General features: G+C 39.1%; 2 protein-coding genes across 2 annotated transcripts in view; both read right to left on the reverse strand.

Annotated features, from left to right (window-relative positions):
• The window catches only part of LOC122986104 (calcium/calmodulin-dependent protein kinase type 1D-like), a 23,731-nt gene extending 21,608 nt beyond the window's left edge, over positions 1 to 2,123 (reverse strand). Inside the window, exon 1 of the mRNA XM_044357190.1 lies at positions 1,673 to 2,123. Coding sequence (XP_044213125.1) covers positions 1,673 to 1,767 — 95 coding nt within the window. The 5' untranslated portion in view covers positions 1,768 to 2,123. The remainder of the gene's footprint in view (positions 1 to 1,672) is intronic.
• Positions 2,124 to 5,588: 3,465 nt separating this feature from the next.
• dhtkd1 (dehydrogenase E1 and transketolase domain containing 1) lies at positions 5,589 to 18,793 on the reverse strand. Its single transcript, XM_044356785.1, has 17 exons — positions 18,366 to 18,793; positions 17,929 to 18,081; positions 16,201 to 16,412; positions 15,892 to 16,086; positions 15,432 to 15,701; positions 14,394 to 14,565; positions 14,039 to 14,237; positions 12,801 to 13,113; positions 12,627 to 12,711; positions 12,397 to 12,536; positions 12,094 to 12,244; positions 11,773 to 11,879; positions 10,249 to 10,413; positions 10,089 to 10,171; positions 9,723 to 9,889; positions 6,688 to 6,773; positions 5,589 to 6,583 (listed from the first exon to the last, which is right to left on the reverse strand). The coding sequence occupies exons 1-17, from the start codon at positions 18,535 to 18,537 to the stop codon at positions 6,482 to 6,484; spliced, it is 2,772 nt and encodes a 923-aa protein (XP_044212720.1). The 5' UTR covers positions 18,538 to 18,793; the 3' UTR covers positions 5,589 to 6,481.
• Between the last annotated feature and the right edge of the window lie 2,571 nt (positions 18,794 to 21,364).

Genomic DNA, 21,364 nt, shown 5'->3' on the forward strand with positions numbered 1-21,364 from the left:
GTCACTCAGGTACACGTTGTACAATATGCAACATGAAACCAAACAGTCGCAAACTGGCCCCGGAGATATGCATTGGGTTGTGGGTGAGGGATATATATGCTCCTCCAACCTGGCCATTATGTGGACAGAAAATCATGATGATTCATTGGTGTTATTCAGAGGCTCTTCACACATAAATGAAAGCCTTGGGGAAATCAGAACTGCCTCCAGGTAGGAACGTCTGACTGTTTAGTACAACAGCTGAAGTGTCGAGAGAGCTTTATGATTCATCGATCTGTAGGAGAATTTTATGATCCTACTACTCAGGAAAAACAGGTCTGCGGTCACACCGAGCAGCTTAAGAGTTTCACAAAATTAGATGATCATAACAGCCAAGATGACGCTGATTGCTCAAAGTTTACACAAGATAAGGCTGCATATCTTGTGACAGCAAACCACAATGTGTCTGTTTTATTGTTTATGAATGACTAGCTTCCCATTTAGCTACAGTCACAGTGACCAGAGGCCTTTTTTTTTTTTGTTTGTTTGTCCAGCATGACGCCAGTTTCTGAGGCCAAAATTAAAAAAACAAACATATTTCCCAGGGGGGAGACTCCTTCCTTGACATAGTGGGCCTTCCCCCCGAAGACCCAACAATATAAACATCACCACATTAAATTCCTCTCAGTCAAGAGAGGAAGGACATGACTGTGGGGGATGAAGCACGCCAAGAAAATGAGAAATATACTCTATTAAACATGTGATAGCTTTCAGTTCAGCACCTAGAAATCTATCCACAAGATTGACTGCTCAAGCCTTTTTTTTTCAATTTTACTCCTTTCATATAAGCACCACCTAACCTTGACCGCTTTACTTTAGCAGTGAGGGGTCTTTTCTTTCAGGGAACACTTTTTTTTGCAGCATAACTTATTCAGAGAAGAAAAGCCATGAAGTCAAGCAGCACTAACAGCGGACCAAAATAAACTCTGGAATTTGACTGCTCTGTGGCCAAGATAATAACTCCAACTTAAGCGGCTCCTAAACTACAAGAAAAATATCTGTGACAGTGAGATGAAATCATAAACCCGCACATAATGTTTTAAAATCTGTTCCTCTTGTGTGAAGGAGGAGAGAGAAAAGATTGGAGCTCAAGAATACATAAAGTCACCACACAGATGGTCCCTTCATTTGGGATGATTTCATCATGTGTGTATGCAAATTATAAGCTCTGCTGTCTTTGTCACAGTTATGTTGCACAAAACGACCCCAAAATAAATGGCTGCCTGCACAAAACCTCATACAGTCATGTTTCATGTCTGATCTGATCTGTGGGAAGAATTTAAAAAGAAAGAGCTGCAGTAGTTTTTGAATGACATAATAAGAGAAACCCTGTATTGTGTCTCATTATTTACACTCTCTGAACAAATTAACTGAGGATGATCCTGATTGGATTTTTTTTTTAGCAAATGTCTCTTTTAGCGGGCTTTAACTTCAAAAAACACAAAGGCCCTGTCTCTGTGTGTCACCGTCGAGCAATTCTCAGTTGATTCAACAAATATTCAACAGCTGTCAGTCGGCTTTTCATTTCCGTTTTAAACGACACAATGTGTGTAATTGTTGTCTGGCGCTAATTCGCAACAACTGGATACAAAGTTTCTCGTCGCCTGCACGGCTGCGTTATCTTGTTACTCACGTCCCAAGGACTTCCTTGAAGTCAAATATCTTCTTGATATCATCGACATGCTTTTTCCAAGATCCATCGCTGGACTCGCCGTTTTCTTTCGCCATTTCGCAGCGGGGTGGGGAGGGGGAGAGGAGGAGGAACAAGAGGAGAGACGCCGGAGGAGCTCACTACAGTCGTCTGCCAAATTTTTTTTTTTTTTTTTTTTTAAGAGAAAAGAAAAGTAGTGCACTTCTGTTTTATCGTCAAGCCAAGCGAGGGTTTCCTGGCTATATGTCAGTGTTGCTTCCTCAGCCCATGCATGCAGGCAGGCAAGCCCAAGGAGGGGAGGTATGTCCTACCCCCCGAGAGGTTATTTGACTAATCTGTTTGACGTAGCGGATCCCGAGCCTGAGCTTCCCCACTGTTCAGTTTCTCTCTGACAGGGAAACACGTACAGGCTCTCCCCCCCTCCTATCCTCCTCCTCCTCCTTTCCTCCTCCTCCTCCTCCACTACCACCACCACCACCTCCTCCCCGGGCGGGATTCAGTCAGTGTCAAGCGGCGACGCGGTGAGGTAAAATCGGACTACTTGCTTGCAGGAAGAGGGTGACACTTGGCAGTCGCATCCGAAGCTCTTGTGTGTGGCATCGAGTCACACAAACCGCCCTGTGGTTGTTATAGCAATGGGAGGAGTGGGAGGTTGCTGCTCCCTCCCGCCTATCTATCTGACAGCGTGCACAATGAGCGGTTTAAGTGTTCGCATTGCACCAAATCACCGGCCCGGTGGAAACTCTGCCGGACTGATCAGTGTCAGGGGCTGGTGCCGCTCAAATACACTCACAAGTCTTGTTTATTTTGTCCCTGGTTGTCTCTCTAGTTGATGCCCTCATATTCAAATGTTGAAATGTGAATGACAGGTGCGTAGATATGAGCTGTGGGGCCCATGCACAGCCCCCCTTACACTTTGCCCCATCATGGTTTGTCTGTTTGTAGTTTTGTAGATGACAAAATTCTTTAAAACAAGCATTAAATATGCAGAGATAAACAGTACATTAGGTGTTACAATATCCTAGTTTGATAATCATACTTTTAAAGGTGCAGTGTGTAGAATTTAGCGGCATCTAGCTGAACGGACTTGGCAGATTGGCAGAAATGGAATATAACATTCTTAAATATGTTTTAATTAGTTTATAATCACCTGAAAATAAGAATAGTTGTGTTTTCGTTAACTTAGAATGAGTCCTTTTATATCTACATATGGAGTGGGTCCTCTTCCGCAGAGCCTGCCATGTTTCTACAGTAGCCCAGAACGGACAAACCAAACACTGGCTCTAGAGAGGGCCTTTCACGTTTTTCGTGAGCTTCGTGGAAGGGGAGGGTGAGGGGTTCAGTTCAGTTGGTTGCAATCTGCAACCTCATCGCTAGATGCCACTAAGTCCTCCACACTGGTCCTTTAATTGTGACGTTGATACAAGTGGTAACTACTATGACTTGAGACTAAAGCCAATGTGGAAGTACCATAAAGTGCAATGCCACCGACAGCCACTACATGCTGGCTCCAACTGAACTTAACAATTATGGTCTCAGGTGCTAGATTTGTGCCCTCTAATAAGTGTGCAGGTGGTCATTTTGGAAATTAAGATGTGAAGACTTGTAGTACTGTAGCTTTGACATCAGCTCAAGATGGCGCTGCTCTAGTGGCCACCTGTTGCAGCAGCTCCTGTTAACTTTTTTCTTTGTTTTTTGTTTTTTTTTAAAGTGTTTATTTCATGGCACTTTTTAATATTTGAATTAGTTTATTTAGTTATTGTTTCGTGTTTCGTGAAAGGAAGGTCCTAGCTCCAAACGGAAGAGATGACGTCGACCATAAGCAGCAACTCTGGGCTTCAAACTGGACTCTTGCTTTCTAGTTAGCCATTTTGTGTTCTGAAATCCTAAATCGATTTTAATACAACCAATATTAAGTTTGCCTCAAAGAGTTTCTTACAATCTGTACAGCATACCTCTACCTATACCTCCATCTTTAGACGCTCTTTAACAGGAAAGAGGGAAGAAACCTCTGCAGGAGCAACAGCAGAAGCATCACTCTTCAGGACGGACAGACATGACATACATATACAAAATAGACAGAAATAACAATAGTAACATGTATTATGTCAACATTAAGTACATTATTAAGTGCAACACGTGAGGAATATGGATCCAGGAAGAAGTTGAGCAACTTCCAGGTGCCACCAAACGCTGTTGGGAGCTGGACCAGGATCTGACCAATTCCTGTGACTGATGTATCCCATGATGCACCCGGTCGACACAGAAGATGTGTTGGCAAGGAGCAGCTACCTTGGCATTAACCAAGTTGATTGAAACAACATTTAGTTTGTAACGCAGCCAAGAAGTCACACCTCTTTGCATTTTTCACTTCATCAATCATCAAAGCGATGAAGTGATAAGCAAACTAGTGTTGAATCTGCTTCTTCAAGTATACCAGGGGGGCATTTTTCCAAAATCTAGTGGAGAAAACAGTAAAAACTAGAAACTAATCTTTCTTTTGAGAAATTGCCTTCAATGCACTGTGTTGGTCTGATTTAAGTGCTGTTATTTTACAACAGGTTCTGTAGCTGCATTGATTTCATCCACATTTTTCACCGCATTTGTTTGGATTCTGACTCTGGTAAAGTTAGATATTCCAATCTTTGTGCCGCCTGCAAAGATGCTGATTGGCTCAGTTACGTCACCAACTGGGAAACAGCCATTCGTGAGAGTACAAAACCTTTTCAAATCACTCGGTATAATCTGAGATGAGGGCAGCAATTCAGAAGTCAGATTGAGAATATCATAAAGCTTTTTTTTTTGTTTGTTTTGTCAGTGATTGTATCCTAAGTGTTGATTATTGTTTCTTGATAAACTCATTCACAGAAGAGCTACAAATCAAGCAGTAAAGGATATCTCAGAATAATTGTTCGGTACTTGGACCGAGGACACCTGAAGCAGAAAAGCAGAATCAGTGATTTTATAATGCTCTCAAATTACAAAGCACTTGGAAAAAGCTTCATGAGTACCTACTTGAAATTACTTCACCCCCATGATGATGACTAATATTCTTGCTTGGTGATCATCTCAAGCAAACAGCAGGCAGTTTCGACACATTACAAGCAAAGCTAAAGATTTTTTCCACACTTGAATAAACATTATATACTGAAACTTAGGTGTGACTGAGACTGTTCTCAGTTCTTCTCAAGCTTACGACTTTTCTGTTTCAAATGCCTTTTATTAATTATTTATTCATATCACGCACTACACTGTAGCTGCACTTTTACTCTTTATTTAGCTTATTTTTATTCTCTTTTTAACTCTTTTAAATTCTATTCAGACACCTTTTTATAACGTCTTATGCTTCTTTTACATCCTGTCTTGATGCCCTTTATCTTTTAGTCTATGTAAAGCACTGCCTCGTTGTTGAAAGGTACTGTACAAATAAACTTGCCTTTCCTCACACAATCAAACCACACTCTGTATTCACGCTTCAAACTGTGGGTTAACTAAATTTACTCTAATAGTGAGTCACACCGAGGGAACTTCCTTCAGACAAAACGCATGTATTGTGGTTTTCTGCATGTTTGCAGCTTAGCAACCAGTTATATATTTTTTCAAAGACCTTTCACAGTTGTAGATCCCCGTGGAGATCATGAACTCTAGGTGTTAAACGGTGATCTCTTTTTAAATGAATTTCAAGATTTTAACTGTTGTTTTAAATTGTCTGCTTTGGGAATATTTGTTAAGCTGCATTTTGTGTATAAAAGGTGCTACATAAATGTTTATTATATTGTTATAAAGCAAAAAATTATCAAAGGTAACAAGTACTTAAAGGACACTATCTCCATATTACCATACTCCATGTAAACCTTGACATATATCATAAAATGAGGTGAAAAGAAACACTATGCACAACCGTGAAAATAGATTTATTTGAAAATATTTCCATGTGAATATTCTGATTTGGTTTATTTACATCAGCCCTTTAATGCCATTACTGTGAGTTCAAACCATAATTAAATATTGGAAATGATTATGTACTTCTTAACCCAAATTTGTACCATGAAATGGTACCTAACTGTACCTAACTTAAGGTAGGCAAGTAATGGCTACACATTTAACAGTCCCAGTGGTAACAACTCTCTTTGTTTGCAAACAGTTTCACATCCTCATTTAATGCCAGTTAATGTCCTTTAAAATACTCCCACTCTTATATAAATATTCCAATGAGGTTTTAAACAACTTATACTGATATTTTCTTTTCAGAGCAGTATAAAAATGAAGAACTCTGACTAAACAATTATGATTCCTCAAACATGGAGCCCGTACAGACACGAGCGAGATAACATTATCCGGTGCTAGAAACACGACGGTCAGCTAAAAGTGCTTCTTAACTACAATCATATTGTAAACGTTGTCTCTAAGGCCTCGATTCAGATCTGAATCAAATGAGCAGTTGTCTTTTTGTCTTGTGACTAAACAAACAAAGAATATAGGCATGTCGAATGAGAGAAAGGGGAAAATAACAGATATGATCCTTCAAACAACATAAACTTACAATTAAAACCTGTATTTGACTATAAGAGTACAAATAAAATTATCAACCCTACTCTCTTTAACACTTCCTTTAATCTATATATTATTGGCCAACTTATTTCAAAATAGCACATCCGCATCGTCTAAAGGTCCCGTGTATCTGCCGTGCAGCAGCCCTGCACTTTTAGCAACGACAGTGGGAGGATCACAGCAGATACAGCTGGTAGTGTAGCTCTGATCGTTGTGTAGTGTTTATTTCGGCTCCAGGTCTTAGGAGAAGGTAGCAGTGAGGATGGCCTCTTGCTGCTGCTGGTGAAGGGTCCCGATGCCCACAGCGGGGGCGGGGAGAGCTGGTCGGCTCACTAACCGGAGCTGAGAAGGACAAAGGAGACAGTCTGGCGTGTTTAATATCAACAATTCATTTCCAAACCATAATGCTTTATACTTTATATTGTATTATATGAAACGCTGCTCACCCTGCAGGCCAGCTGCTTCTCAAACCTTGGAGAGATAAAAGACCAGGGACCCATGTTCTGAGGCTCCTCCTGACTCCAAACGAACTCTGTGGGAACATTTTTTTATGAATTACAATTGAAAGTAAAAGAGGACGTGAGTCACAGTGTTTTTCCCAGTGAAAGACACTGGATTTGCTTTACTGTATTTGAGCAGGTGGAAACAACACAGCAGAGATGAAGTGAAACCAGAACTTCCAGGTTTTGTTTCAGAGAACACGAAACCTCGTACAAAAAAATCACACACTTATTTATAATAGTACAAATTACTAAAAAAACCTACAACAGACATACTTTACAATATTTAAAAACAATTCAGACTATTTGTCTTGACAATTATTGTAAACAAACAAAAAATATGCATAAAAATACTCTACTTTGACTAATAATTTGTTAGGTTTTAAGTCTCATACGGTTTGTCCACAAAAAAGTTCAACTACTTCCTTAAAAATCCTTAAAATGACATTTAGGTCAATTCAGATCTTTTCTTTTATCGGAAAGCTTTTTGTAATGTGTGTTTTATTTCTGTTTCTTTCTCATATATTTGATTTTATATACATCTGTATGTATATATGTAGGTTTGTTTGTGTGTATGTATTATATGTATGTACATATATACTGTATGTATACATTTGTATGTGTGCACATATTTGCTTATTTTATATGCATTAAAAATCTTTTATTTCAGTTTTTATTTATATTTGTGAAGCACTTTGAAAAGTGCTATATAAATAAAGTTTATTATTGTTATCATTATTATTTACTCCTTCTCCCTCATTGAAAAGGATTCATCAATATACAAATATTTCAATGACATTGTGAAACAGCAGAGATTACAGCTAAAAGAGTTGGAAAGACGAGATCAGAAGGTTTTAGTGGATGGATCATTGATAAGAGAGAAACTGTTGACGACGATGATGATGATGTATAATAAACTCTCTGTCACACTGGTAAAACTTGATGGGAGCTGTAGTTTTTTGAATGCCAAAAAAAAAAAACTGTTGTTTAACTTTGTTTAAATCACAAATTATTCAAACTGATGTCGGAGATGCTCATTCATCTTAAAATAAGGATAGTAGACCTGAGGAACCCTGTTTTTCTTTTTCAGGAATACTGATGAAAGAAACCCTCAATAAGAGATTCAATCACATTCAATTATAAAACTACGATGAGTCCAGAAGTGACGTCAGGACTTTGGTTTTCTCATCTTCATTCACAGTTGTGCTGTAACTGTGATGCAGTTCATCAGAAGAGTGAAAATAATCTGCACTGACTGCAGTTAATGATTCACTAATGCACGTATTTACAGGTAAGGAAGGAGAAGGATATTAACACTGATAGTCAGAGTTAGGATAAGGGTAACTCACCTATCGGGGGTGGACAAAATAACAAAAACACATAGACTTAATAACTTAACAGCCTTGCAGTGAATACCACTCAGGTGAAGCTCATAATTTAATCTTTTTGTGCCTTGCGTTGTCTTTAAGACTCACTTGTAAAAATGTTTGTCAGACTGTCTTTTACGTTGACACATATTGCTGAGCGGCGTTCAGCTTATTGTGACTCACTTGCGTCACTGCCTTTGTTGTTGTTTTTCTGCCAGACGCTCAAATTTCGACGGCTGTCTCATTGAGTGACTAGTCCCACTGACTCTCTAAACAAGCGCATTGAAGGAAATCAATAAAATCTTTCCTCCAAAGAGTGAATTTTTTGTTCCCCAAAAGATAATGTCAAACATCAGAGTTCACTTTAAGCCTCCTTTTTTCAAGATTTTAACAACCTAATCTACTAAATCTTTCAGATATTTTGTGTTTGACACAATTCCAAAAATGACAATATGTCAAATTGTCACCAACTGAAGGACTTTTGTCTAAGCAAGACCAGGAAAAACAAGTTCACATATGTATTTTTAGTTGGCCGGACTTCAGTAACAGTAGCGTAGAGTTCTCAAAAGGACAAAGTTAAGAGGATTCAAACAAAACCTGGAGAAGCAGCTTTTAAATTCTCTGCGTCACATAAGTATGTGGAACAAAATTTCAATCCAGATCTGAGGCCTGATCCAGCTCTTAACTCTTAAATCACATTTCTGTTTGCCGCTGCTTTCTGTTTCCTCTCTGGCAACTCTTTTCTACATTGTACCTGCAGTACAACATTTACTCCAGTTACTATTATTATTTTGTGTTGTTTCATTAATTATTTTAGTTCTGTAAGTAAAGAACAACTGACTTTCTTTGGTGTGTGAAATGTGCTGTTGCATCGGTCACAAAGACTACAGTATTACGTGATGTAGAAAAGGGAAATGCCTAAAAAAAAAAAACATATGCAAAACACAGGAAAACTAAACAAAGAGGAAGCGTGGTCACAAAGACACTGACCATGTTGAGCTGAATAAACAGTACACTGTATCTCTTTCTATCTCATATATTTACATGAACACATGTTGTGTTACTGTAAATACAACACACTGGGGTTATTTTTTGATTTTCAGATAAGATAATTAAGTTAAAAATATCACTATGGGTTCTTAAGGCCACATGATTAGTTAATAGACAATATAAATCCATACATTAATTGATAAATAAAATAACTGCTGAAGAAAATCATCAGTTACAGCTCTAAAGTGTAAATAATCAGCTTCAGCAGATGTGTATTTATTGTGGGTTTATTGTAGTGTGTGTTTGTCTTTGATGCTTCATTGGTTTTTAAGTGATATGAAGACCAGAAATCAGACCAGTCAAGTCCTTCACGGTTTGTTAACGCTACACTGAAATGTTCACAACTATGTAAACAGAATGAGGAAGTGATCAATTAGATTAGTGAAAGTGTTAATTTGTTCATAAACAAACCCTGTCTGTTCTTCTTGTAACTGAGCAGTGAAAACTTAAAGAAAATATACTGAACTTATTTAACTGTTTGTAGCTCCCTATGAAGTCAACATGCCTGCTGGGATTAAAAAGTGGAGCTCTGTGACAGTGGAGGTCGGTGGAGGGTCATCATACCTTTGGCATTGGTGTATTTTTTGAGCTCCTGCTGCAGAGCCTCCAGTGGGAACGGACACAACTCCTCCAAACGGATGAGCGCTGTGTCCTGGTTGGCTGCGGATGTCTCCCTCTGTTTCAGCAAGGCGTAGTAATGCTTCCCGGAGCACAGCACCACCTTCTGGACGCTGCATGGAATAACAAAACATTGGTCTAGACTTTGATGTTTGGGTTACTTATAGGAATCAAGTGTCTTCCAGGTTTTAGCAGGTTATAATAACGACTATTTAAAAAAAACTAGTCCATGCATTGAAGACACTGAAAACCATCAGAATAAATAAAAGGCTCAGAGTTTTCATGATCACCAAAACATTGTGACTTTTGTACCTTTGTGCCGAGACTGAAGTATCACCTATCACTGGTCTGAAAGATGTTCCTGGTGCCATTTCAGCCAGACTGGACGCAGCCCCCTGGGAAAATAAACATTATTAAGCCTCTTGAGTTGGAGATAAGATGTTGGAAATGTTTCTTCATTACAATAACTTACAGAAAATCTCAACAACATCTTGGGTCCGACCACGATGAGAGGTTTTCGGAAGTTACGGATCATCTGTCGCCTCAGCAGGTGGAAGTACTGGGCAGAGGTGGTGGGGTTGACCACGGCCATGTTGACATTGTCGCCGTCCACACCCTCCTCTTTACTGTCACACATCTGCAATCATTTACAATTCAGCTGAAGTGTTAATCTCCCACTTGTTAAACTGCAGCCTCTGTAACATTTGTCACAACATGTGGATGATATCATTTTTAGTAGCAGAGACTCCTGGTTGTCAGATAACAAATAACAACAGAGACAGAGCTGTGCTGTGAAAACAATAGTCTAAAAATGTCCCTCTAAACACAGGCACACTGTTTCTTGATAAGTTCAAGATCAGCAAAGTGGGATAGTGTCCTCCCTCGGTAAATACGTCACATTTTGGTCACACCTACGAGTAAAGGATGTTATTATTTTTGTCGCTATGTCCAAAATTGTTCTAGTCACTTCTCACCATACAGAGAATTCTAGATAGACGACTACAGTATGTAGCGTCTTAGATGGCAGAATCATAAAACTATTTCAGACACTACAGACATCTAAATTTACAATTTCTTTTTCAATACATGATTGTGCACTACTTCTTTTACTGCCTTGCGGGTTCGCTATATATGATATTACAATTTTCACTTAACATTCACACAACAAACAGAGAGACTGTGTCTAAAATCACACCCTGTTTACTATGAATTGCACTATATTTATTTCAGTGTTAAAATTTTGACTGTAAAATTTACGCACTATCTTCTGCTAACAATCCCACAATGCAATGCGTCACATTTTATTGATGTGAAAATAACTTTACCTGTCACTGATGACGCATAGTGACAATGATTCATAAGCGAAATCTGCGTTTACCACCCACTACAGAGTAAACTGCGTATTATATAGATAAAGAATGAGAGAATAAAGAAGTGATTTTAGAAAAAGCCTCAATCTGACGTTTTTTGTCTGCTGATTAAGACACATTATCTCTGTTCTCTTGATTTGCTATTGATTACACCTGTTAGTGGCCTGTAAATACAATCGCATTGCCTTTCTTTGTACTGAGGATAGTTCACACACAACTGCATTATGGCACTTATCTAATCGATCATAAAATCAAATAGCAATTTTATTTGTGGAGGCCATTTTACTTATTTCTTCACATCTGTACATGAACAGCGTAACAGTTGTGCCTAAAATGATCTTAGAATATGAAATGTTTTCTTTGTGGTTGCTGATCATTTATTGCTGTTTTCAAAGCCAGTTTGTCCTTTGTAATGAGACAAATAATAGGACAAAAAAACTTAATCATTTATAAAAACATGAATTAAAAAAAATATATAAAACTGAGCTTATAAGAGTGAGATGATACCTCTGCGCTGGAGGTTAAACATTAAGTTATCATTACACTTTAAAAAAGGTATTTTTGGTTGATCATTAATCAACAGGGAATTAGTATGAATTTCAGCATGTAGTTACTGTCCAACAGACCTGGAGGAAACGCTCCATACGGCAGGACGAGTGTTCGGGTCCTGCTCCATCGTAACCGTGAGGCAGAAGGATCACCATCCCGCACTGTAGCAGCCATTTAGCCTCACCTGGAGACACAACAGTTTGACATCTGATGTATGAGGATTCTCCAAAGAATATTTGTTGGTCAACAAACAGACTCAACTGAATATTTTTTAAACTATTTTAGAAGTCTGAAAAGATTTCAATCTTATTTTTGTAATTACCGAGAGACCATAGGCCAAGATAATGTTAGTAACTGTGAATATGTTGGCAAACATGTCGGACTGGTGAGGAGTTTACCTCCAGTGATGAAGGTATCGAAGATGATCTGCGCTCCGTTGAAGAAATCTCCAAACTGAGCCTCCCAGATGGGAAGGAGCTTCGGCTGTGCGATGCTCATCCCATATTCAAATCCAAGCACCGCCTCCTCAGACAGCGGGCTGTTACACACCTAAACACACACAAAGACATCACAATACGCCACGTGAAAATAAGTTATTCTGTCATATTGCAAAGGCGGGTAAAAGTTGTAAGAATGAACGAGCTAAATATGTCATGATTTAGACACAGATTATGGTTTAATCTGGTTTACAAGGATGTTACCTCCAGGAAACCTGTCTGCTGGGGGCTGATGTGGTTTAGAGGGATGTACATGTCATTAGTGTCTTGACACACGACCATGGCATGACGCTGACTGAATGTGCCTCTTCCCACGTCCTGTCCACTGATACGAATATTAAAGCCTGCAACAATAATTTGAAATCTGCAAATCTATATATATAAACATCCGATAACATGCAATGATTCTCAGAGGTATTTTCCGACACACTGACCTTGGCTGAGGAGGGAGCCGAAAGCCAAGGCCTCTGCTGTGGACCAGTCCAGTTTGGTCCCCTCTTCCAGCTTTTGCAACCGAGCCTGAGAGCACAAACCGGAAGAACAAAACGTCATCTATCCGCAGCTGCAGCTGAAACAAACGACAGGCACGACATACACAAAGGCCTCACCTGTGCATGGGTCTTCCCGAGGTGGCTGTGCAGCTGGATGTGCTCCGGGATGTCCACAGACTTGGCTCCTACAAACTGCAGCAGAGGGATAGGGACACCCGTGTCCCAGGTGGTGACTCTGGCCTGGGGTTCGGCCAGATCCCCCCAGCGGCCCTGCAGGTTGGTGGGTGGAGGGCTGTACAGGGTCATGTTGGCCAGCTTGTCGTTGAGCGAGCTGTAGTATTTGGACTTGATTTCGTCACGCTCGGCATCAGTCATCAGACCCTCAGAGATCAGCTGGTCTGAGTAGGAGTCAGGGACGCTCTTACGGGAGCTGCAGGGAAAATACAAGGTTTCTTTCTTTCTTATTATACAATTTTCTAGTGTCGTTCAAAGGAGAAGTAATATTGTTACAGCCATAGAGCACAATGATTCAATTCAATTCTGCAGGTAGAGATTTTTTGGTGTTTTTAAAACTCACTTTCTTGCCTTCTACTCTGTTTTGGAACCAAATACTGACTGCACTCCCACCAAAATGCCAGTCTGGATGCAATTTCTGGCAAGACTCTTACTACTTGACAGAATAACACTGGTGGAACCAAGTGGTAGCAGAAACAGCATCAAATCTGAAGAAAATAGTTGGGGGTTTTTTTGTTTTTGTTTTTCACATAAAACCTTATATGCCATGATGTGGTTTTAAAGAGTTTATGGCTCCCAACTGGTATTATTTCACAACACTCAAAAAACTGCAAAGGGTTATAGACAAATTACCCAGGTTTACTTCCATCAGACACACATCAGAAACATAATTTCTTGGTAAATGCTACTTAATGAGCAAGTTACTTAAACAATATTTAAGTTCTGTATGATATATGTAAGTATGATAAGCAGCTCTCCAGTTTTTTTTCCTCGCTGTGAAGATTTTGATGGTTTCAACAGCGGATTGACAATTAAAATATCACTATTTAAAAGAATATAACCTTTCACAAAAAAACAAATATCACAATATAATACATGATAATCAGTCTGCATTAAATGACTGATACTCAACACATATGATATGGACACTAGAATAGATACTGTAATAGTATGTTAGTACTAATGTGGATGCAAAACAGGTCAAGCTTTGCAGACATACCAAGAAATACTAAACTATACTAATATTACTTTTTAAAAACCAATATGCTGATATATATTCTATATCTCCGAGGACAATTGTTAACCTCAAAGTTAATATTTTGAAGATAAATTTAACTGACCGGATTATCTTGTACATGGCTGGATTAGTAAAGAAAGGCTCATCCAGCTCGTTGTGACCCCACTGACGGTAGCAGATCAGGTCCAGGATGACGTCTTTCCTGAAACGCCGCTGATAATCTACAGCCAGCCGAGTGGCCCGCAGCACCTCCTCTGCATCATCGCCGTTTACATGGATCACAGCGCAGTTCACCATCTTACCTGTGATTCAGATGAGAGCATTAGTTTCCCGTCATAAACACAATCCATGTCTCGTTTTTATACAAACAGAAACTCATGCCATCAGAATCATTTAAAATATATAATGTCATCTAAACTATGAATCAGAAACTGATGCTGTTTACGAGTTTCACTGACCAACGTCACTACAGTACAGAGAGGATCTCCCTCTCTCCGATGGAGTAGTGTAACCCACTTGGTTGTTCACGATGAGGTGGATGCTCCCACCAACTCTGTAGTGAGGAAGGTTTGAGAGGGTCAAGGTTTCTGGAACAATCCCTTGACCAGTAAAGGAGCCATCACCATGGACCTGTGGAGACGAGAACAACCGAGATCGCCATGAACTTTTGGTAAAAACTTAATTATGCAGGAAGGTTTGATGAGGACGTCTCTAACAGCTTCCTGCTTCGCTTAGTACAATTATACAAATTCAATCATCCTACAATGATGAACAGAGAATATAAACTCAGGGAGGCGTTATGACATTTGCTTCCGGCCGAAAATGAAGCTGGATCAGAGCAGGATAGAGCTTTCAGCTGACGTATCTTCTGGTGCACATAGTCGAGCTGTTTATCGACTGACATGATAATATTTTTTACTTGTTTCTGACAGCAAATTTTGTTCTGCCACTGTTATATCTGATCACTTTGTTTAAAACATGCTTGCTAATAAACCAGTGTCTGGTCAATTAGCGGTGTCCATCAGTTGCATGTTAGAAGTAGAAACTGCATACCTCCACCAAGGCTGCATGGTTTTTGAAATTAGTTTTTTTAATAATAAAAATGTTTAGAAATGTCCAATTTGTATTTGCATCAAAATACACATGTTTGCACTTTACATGTGCCAGATTGTCTTCAATAACATAAGTGCATTGGTTAATGAGAAAAGAGCAAAGATGTTTGCTTAAAAGATGCTTAATTAGTTAATCCCACACATTCCTTTTTTCTTTCTTTTTCTGTTGTTGTTTTTATTGACATGTAAAATGTACAAAGACTCTCTGGGTGATGTTCAACTGAAGTTAATTTCTATGAATGTTAAAGTTTTGACAGTTTTATCAATCACTTTATATCAGACTATAGGTCTGTAGTAAAAGTACTGACTGGCAAAGTTTCCTTACTTTTAAAGTATAGTTTGACTGTGTGACACATCCAAGCGTCAGTGGTTGTGAACCAGTACCTGCAGACAGATGACCTGGTCCCCTGGCTGGGCGTTGTCTTCAGGTGAGTAGTCTCCTTCTTGCCTGAGCTGCTGCCTGGCTCGAGCTTTGCCCTGAGCCACGGGGTTGATGGCCTCGAGGTGAGACGGGTTAGGCAGCATGGTCACATGGAGAGGGTGTCCAGCTCCGAGATCCAGCTCCACTGAGGAGGTGAGATGGGAGAGGACGTCACCGATGGCGGGAGAGGTTTCAGGGAACTCACTGAGGCCACGCATCTTACGGAACATTAGCTGGAGAAAGAGAGATGAGAGATTGTGAGAACAGAGTTGTTGTCAACTTGTCAGGACGTGAATAAGTTGAGAACATATATGTCTCATTAGATGCAAAACACATGACTTGTTGCTTTGGAGGTTGATTTTTTTTTTAAACTGTGCATTGGCCTTGTGGGACAAGCAGAAGTGACGTTACTGGCTGTCTAACCTCTGGTGGGAACTTCAGCAGGCCTGTCAGCAGATTGAGTCGGCCTCTGTGGGGCATCCCAATGATGATGTCGGTGACTCCACTGTGGGCCGACTGGTGGAAAAGCTCATAGAAGAAGCCCATCATGCTCTCTGCTCCTTCTCCTCCATAACGCTTCACAGTTGCAAACTTGGTGGCCAGGAAGTGGTCAAATTCCTGCAGATCATGAGAGAAAAATAATAAGAAATAGTCAGATGAGAAATACATGACATTCCCATATGAAACATTTGCTTTTGTCGTTAATGTCACCCTCCTCGTTCTGTGACCTACCTGAGACTCCAGCATGATCTTTGCCAGGTGCCTCCTCTCCTCAGTGGTGAAACTCTTCTTCTTGAGCCCCTCAAAGTGGTCAGCAAACCACTCCTGCTCCTCCAGGCTGCTCAGCTGGCTGGTCTCCACTGACAAGTGGCCACAGTAGGCTTCCTCCAAATAGGCCTGAACCTCTTCCACCGAAGCCTCCGTCCTGCCGAAGTGCCGTAGTCCTGCACGATCACATGCAATGAGCAGCAGTAACAGCTACATGTGGAGATTTGACTGCATCGTTGTCGGGTAAAATTCTAAAATTTTTTGACTGATTTACTCAGTAGGTTTCTTTGACTGAATGATGTTTTTTGTTTTGTTTTTGTGTAAAGAACTATTATTTTAACCTGAGTAGAAGGAAAACATGATCCTTTTAATGTTTTCAAAATTTATAAAATTATTTTAAAAAAGAAAATAAAAATAATATTACTGTATACAGCACTATAATTTACACTGTAAACACAAGAATACACAGAGATATTATTATTAGATAATCCAAATAAGAAGTAATAAATTATAAAGAGAAAATGAGTAACATAAAATGTTTTGAAAGAGAAATGAGGAATAAACTCAGCTTGTTTCTCTAAACTCGTTCTTTCAGAGATTCATTTTTTCACTCAACGCAATAGGAACACATAAAATTCCTCTGAATTATTTAAACTAAATTTACACATAAATTTATTACAATTATATTGATGTGGATATTTTAATGCTATCCGTTCCAATCAGCAGTGATGGACTTTAACTACACATATTTACTAAATCAGAACTCTGAGGTGCTTTTTTACACCACATTACAGAGGAAAATGTGACACTTTTTACTCCACTACATTTATTTAAAAGCTGCAGTTATCAGCTGGTTTGCAGATTTTTACAAATGAAACATTTGCTCTTATAATATATGAAACATTGTTATGGATTAAACTCCCAAACCATATATTCTTTCCACCTCGATCAGCTTCAATTCGGACATTAACACAATAGCAATAAAAACATCTGAATACTTTAGGGCTGCAACTAACGATTATTTTCATCATCAATTCATCTGCTGATCATTTTCCTGATTAACCAATTAATAATTCAGACTATGAAATGTTAGAAAATAATGAAAAAAAATAACTTTCACAATTTCTCAGAGGCCAAAATAATGTCTTCAATGTGTTTGTTTTGTTCGACCAAGAGCCTAAATGTAAAGAAATTCAATTTACTGTCATATGAAAAGGAAAGACAGCAAACTGTAACATTTGAGAAGCTGAAACCGAAGAACATTTGGCATTTTTGCTTGAAAAAAATAGAAACGATTAATTGATTATCAAATTAGTTGCTAAGTTTATCCTGCAACGCATCTGAAAATTTGAGTGAAACTGACTCTGTAGGTGCAAATAAAAGTGATTTACACAGTCTAGGTTACATAATGTTGCATTTATAAGTAACAAAAAGACTAGAAATGATTAATCGACTATCAAAAATGTTGCCGAATAACTTTCCGTCAACTAATTGATTAATTTTATCCTGCAATGCATCTGAAAATTTGAATGACAGTGACTCTGTAGGTGTCAATAAAAGCCCTTTAACCAGTCTAGGTTACATAATGCTGCATGTATAAGTAAGAACATATGGTTAGAAGGAGTACACATTGTCATCATCTCAGCCTCTGATGGATGTCTCCTGCAGGTGTCTGTATCTGCTGGCAGGTACCTGAGGTGTTGAGCTGTCCTCTAATGGTGCCAGCCAGCATGTTGATCTCCGGGATACTGTCAACTACAGGCTTTTGGGGCAGTAAGGGGTTAATTTTAGCAGCCTTGTGTCCATGTGCTCTGTATGCCCCCACCAGACGTACAAGACCATGATCTGAGCAAAAAAGCAAAACAACAGGCCGCTGTCAGGATGATCTGTCCCAAAAAACACACTAAATGTCAGAGACTAACTTAAACTGATGTGAAGTTATAACATCATGAAGTCAAGTGATAAACAGTTACACGAAGAATCATACATTTAATAAAAGTTTACAACAAATACAGGAAAAGTAATGTGAATTAAGAGGTCTTCACATTATCTTAACACCACCCAGATTGTTTTCTTCTTCTATCTGGTGATGTGAAGTTGTCCACACTGCACATTTGTACCACACTGACCTTGATTCAGAGCAGCGATGCGGTCGCTCTGCGGTTTCTGGTCCCTGTCCGAGGGTTTGGGTCGGTACCCGTACACACCTTTCTCCGTGTGGTAACAACAGCCGACGACCTGCCGAGCGACACTCGGCGGAAGTCTACTCACAGACTTCTTCAAGAAAAGTACGGCCGACATGTTTATTTTAAAGTGTGAAGCTAGAAATGTTACATATAACAGCAGCACACACTAACGGCTACTGCACGGCGGCCATACTGCCAACAGAGGGACGATATGGGAGGAGACGCCGCATCGGAAGCTTATTGGCTGAAACGAAGGCAGGAGAGATCCTGGACTCGTTTCTCAACTCTGTCACGAGGATAACTTTTTCTTTTTTGTTGCTGAAGTTTATATCATAAATGTACAAGAATATTTTTGGAGTAATGGTGCATTACTTTTTAGCTACTTTTAAGCTAGTTAAAACTTCCGAAGAAATTGAAGTAGTCCCCGTGACGTAGCGCAACAAGTGTCCAGCTACGGGATTGGTGCTGCGTTCAGGTACTCTTTGTAAACTGCACACCCCATCGACAGTAAGGAAAGAAGGATTTCAAGTGGTTTTGGTAAGAAATTATTTCACCCATGCGTTTCTGTTTTTTCTATATGTTGCCTTTTCTAGTTATTTATTGTTCTAAAATATCCCTTACTTATAAATAGTATATGGTCTCAATATTTTATACATTTCATCTCATTCTTTTCAATTTAACATTTAAACCTGTAGCAGCTCTTCTCACTTAGAATGTATTTTACATATTTTTTTATTGTAAATTCTTTCTTTTTTGTGCATATTTTTGACTGTTATGCATCACAACGCCAAGGCAAATTCCTTGTATGTGCAAACCTACTTGGCCATAAACCTGATTCTGATTCTGGTATGTAGACAGTAACTGTTGACAATTAAAGAAAAGACTTGAATTAATGAGTGGAGAAAGATAACAAACGCTGTCATGGACCCTACTTTCTCCACTTCCAATCTGTAATTTCCTTGAGTCAATGTTGGTATCCATGTCTTTCTGCTCATAAAGGCTTTAATTCCCTGACCTGCCTGACCCTTTAAGAACGAGTGTACTTCCCCTTTAAAGTTCCAAAGAAGGGAATGTTTACTTGTTTATCAACCTCACTAACAATATGTATACTTTGATAATGCCTCTTAAGAGGATAAATGTGATTAATATTGTTATCAAAGTACAACTGAGAACCATTTAGCTCCAAATGAGGGGAGTTTATGCCACCTGGGTCAAAGTGGCACTAATTGCAGAGACCCTCCCTGATTGGCCACAGACAGCAGGTGACAGGGGATAAAGAGTATTAGAAGACAGGAAACCAGTTGGTCTGTCTTTCCCTTTCCAGGAAAACGGAGGTGGGCCAGTGTTGTGTGGACTGTGAAGGTTTTTTCCCACTAATTATCTGCAGAGGACCCTAAATGATAAACCTAATGAAATTGTTTTTGTTTCTCCTTTTTGTATTCGGAAAGATCAACATCTGCATGCTGGTCCATCCTTCCCACTCACACTACCAACCTTCCTCAAGTACAATGAACACTGATGCTTCTATACAGGGTATGGGGGGTTTTACTTTTATTTATTCAGGCAAGTTTTAATCTCTTTTGCAGGAACACCGTGATCACATTCACACCTGGATTCTGTCCAGTACAACAATAGTCCGACCTCCTGGCTACTGATTCGCTCCACTGGAGCATTTGAGGTTAAAGGTCTGCCTAGTCTGTCTTAAACAGTCAGGTGTCCAAATGAACATTGAACCTGTAATCATTACTCCTGTTTATACTGGCCATTAGAATATTTCTTCATAACACACTTACAATGTAGGTGATGGGGGGCGGGGGGAAATGCAAAAATGCATTTAAACGTATATCTGAAGCTAATATGAAGTTTCAGCCGTCCAAATGACTCAAATCAAGTAGATATCTTTCAATGTTACAGTCTTTTTAGTGCCAAAGTCTCTCTTTTTGTTACTATACTTCCATCGCAGCTCAACAGGGAAACACAAAGAGGGAATTTGATGCTAGGCAATCAAATTATGAAATGTAATGTAATGTTATCCCTGAAATAAAGAAACTAGTTTCAATCTTTGTCTTTTAAAGGACGGACAATTCTCACTTAAATATTCAGAATTATTTATAGGATGAAACAATCGCATTTTATTTGCCTTGTAATGGTACGATTTGCCTGTGATACAAGAGGCGCTTCGAGCTTTGTTTCTGTTTCATGAGAACAGCATCAACTTTATTTTGTCAGCATTTAAGGACAGTCTGAGCTCACACAGCTGAGACTGAACTCTGTCAACAGTTAACTGCAGCTGTGCATATGCCTCATTAACTGTAAGCATAGTATAAGTATGTGATGGTCTGATCTGTATATATGTGAAAATCAACATTTCGACCAATGTTGAATAAATAATAAAGAAAAGAGGATAAGTCCAGAATCTTGAGGTTCACCTTTCTGACACAGGACTATAGTTGTTTATTCAAACCAGCCTGCTGCTTATAAAGATAATCCAGTGCTCTGACACCTGATTTCCAGTTTAAAATGACCAGCGGTATCAAATGTCTCAGATGAATAAATAAAAACAGCTAAAGCTTATCAAGAGAATCAATATTATCATTTAGCACCTTTACAGTTTCTTTAATTGTGCTGTTTTCTAAAACCAGTATAGTACAGTACAGTAGGGCTGTAGCTGCCCCACCTTTCAATAGTATGAAGGATTAAAAGATGAGACAGTGGTTGAGCAAGAATATCAACAGCCTGTATTAACATGATTAGTCTTGATCATGTTTCATCAGTTTCATGATCAGAACCGTTGAGAGTCAAATAAGCCACCAAAGCCAACAAAGTGTTCATTAATATATAATATATAATCTGCGTGATAACAGAATCTTAAAACCTTTTGAAGTTGTTGAAAGGAGTTTGGAAATGGCCATTTTATAGCCATTTATTGCAGAATTTTAATA

The sequence above is a fragment of the Thunnus albacares genome, chromosome 7 (genome assembly GCF_914725855.1).
Source record: "Thunnus albacares chromosome 7, fThuAlb1.1, whole genome shotgun sequence".
Taxonomy (NCBI): Eukaryota; Metazoa; Chordata; class Actinopteri; order Scombriformes; family Scombridae; genus Thunnus; species Thunnus albacares.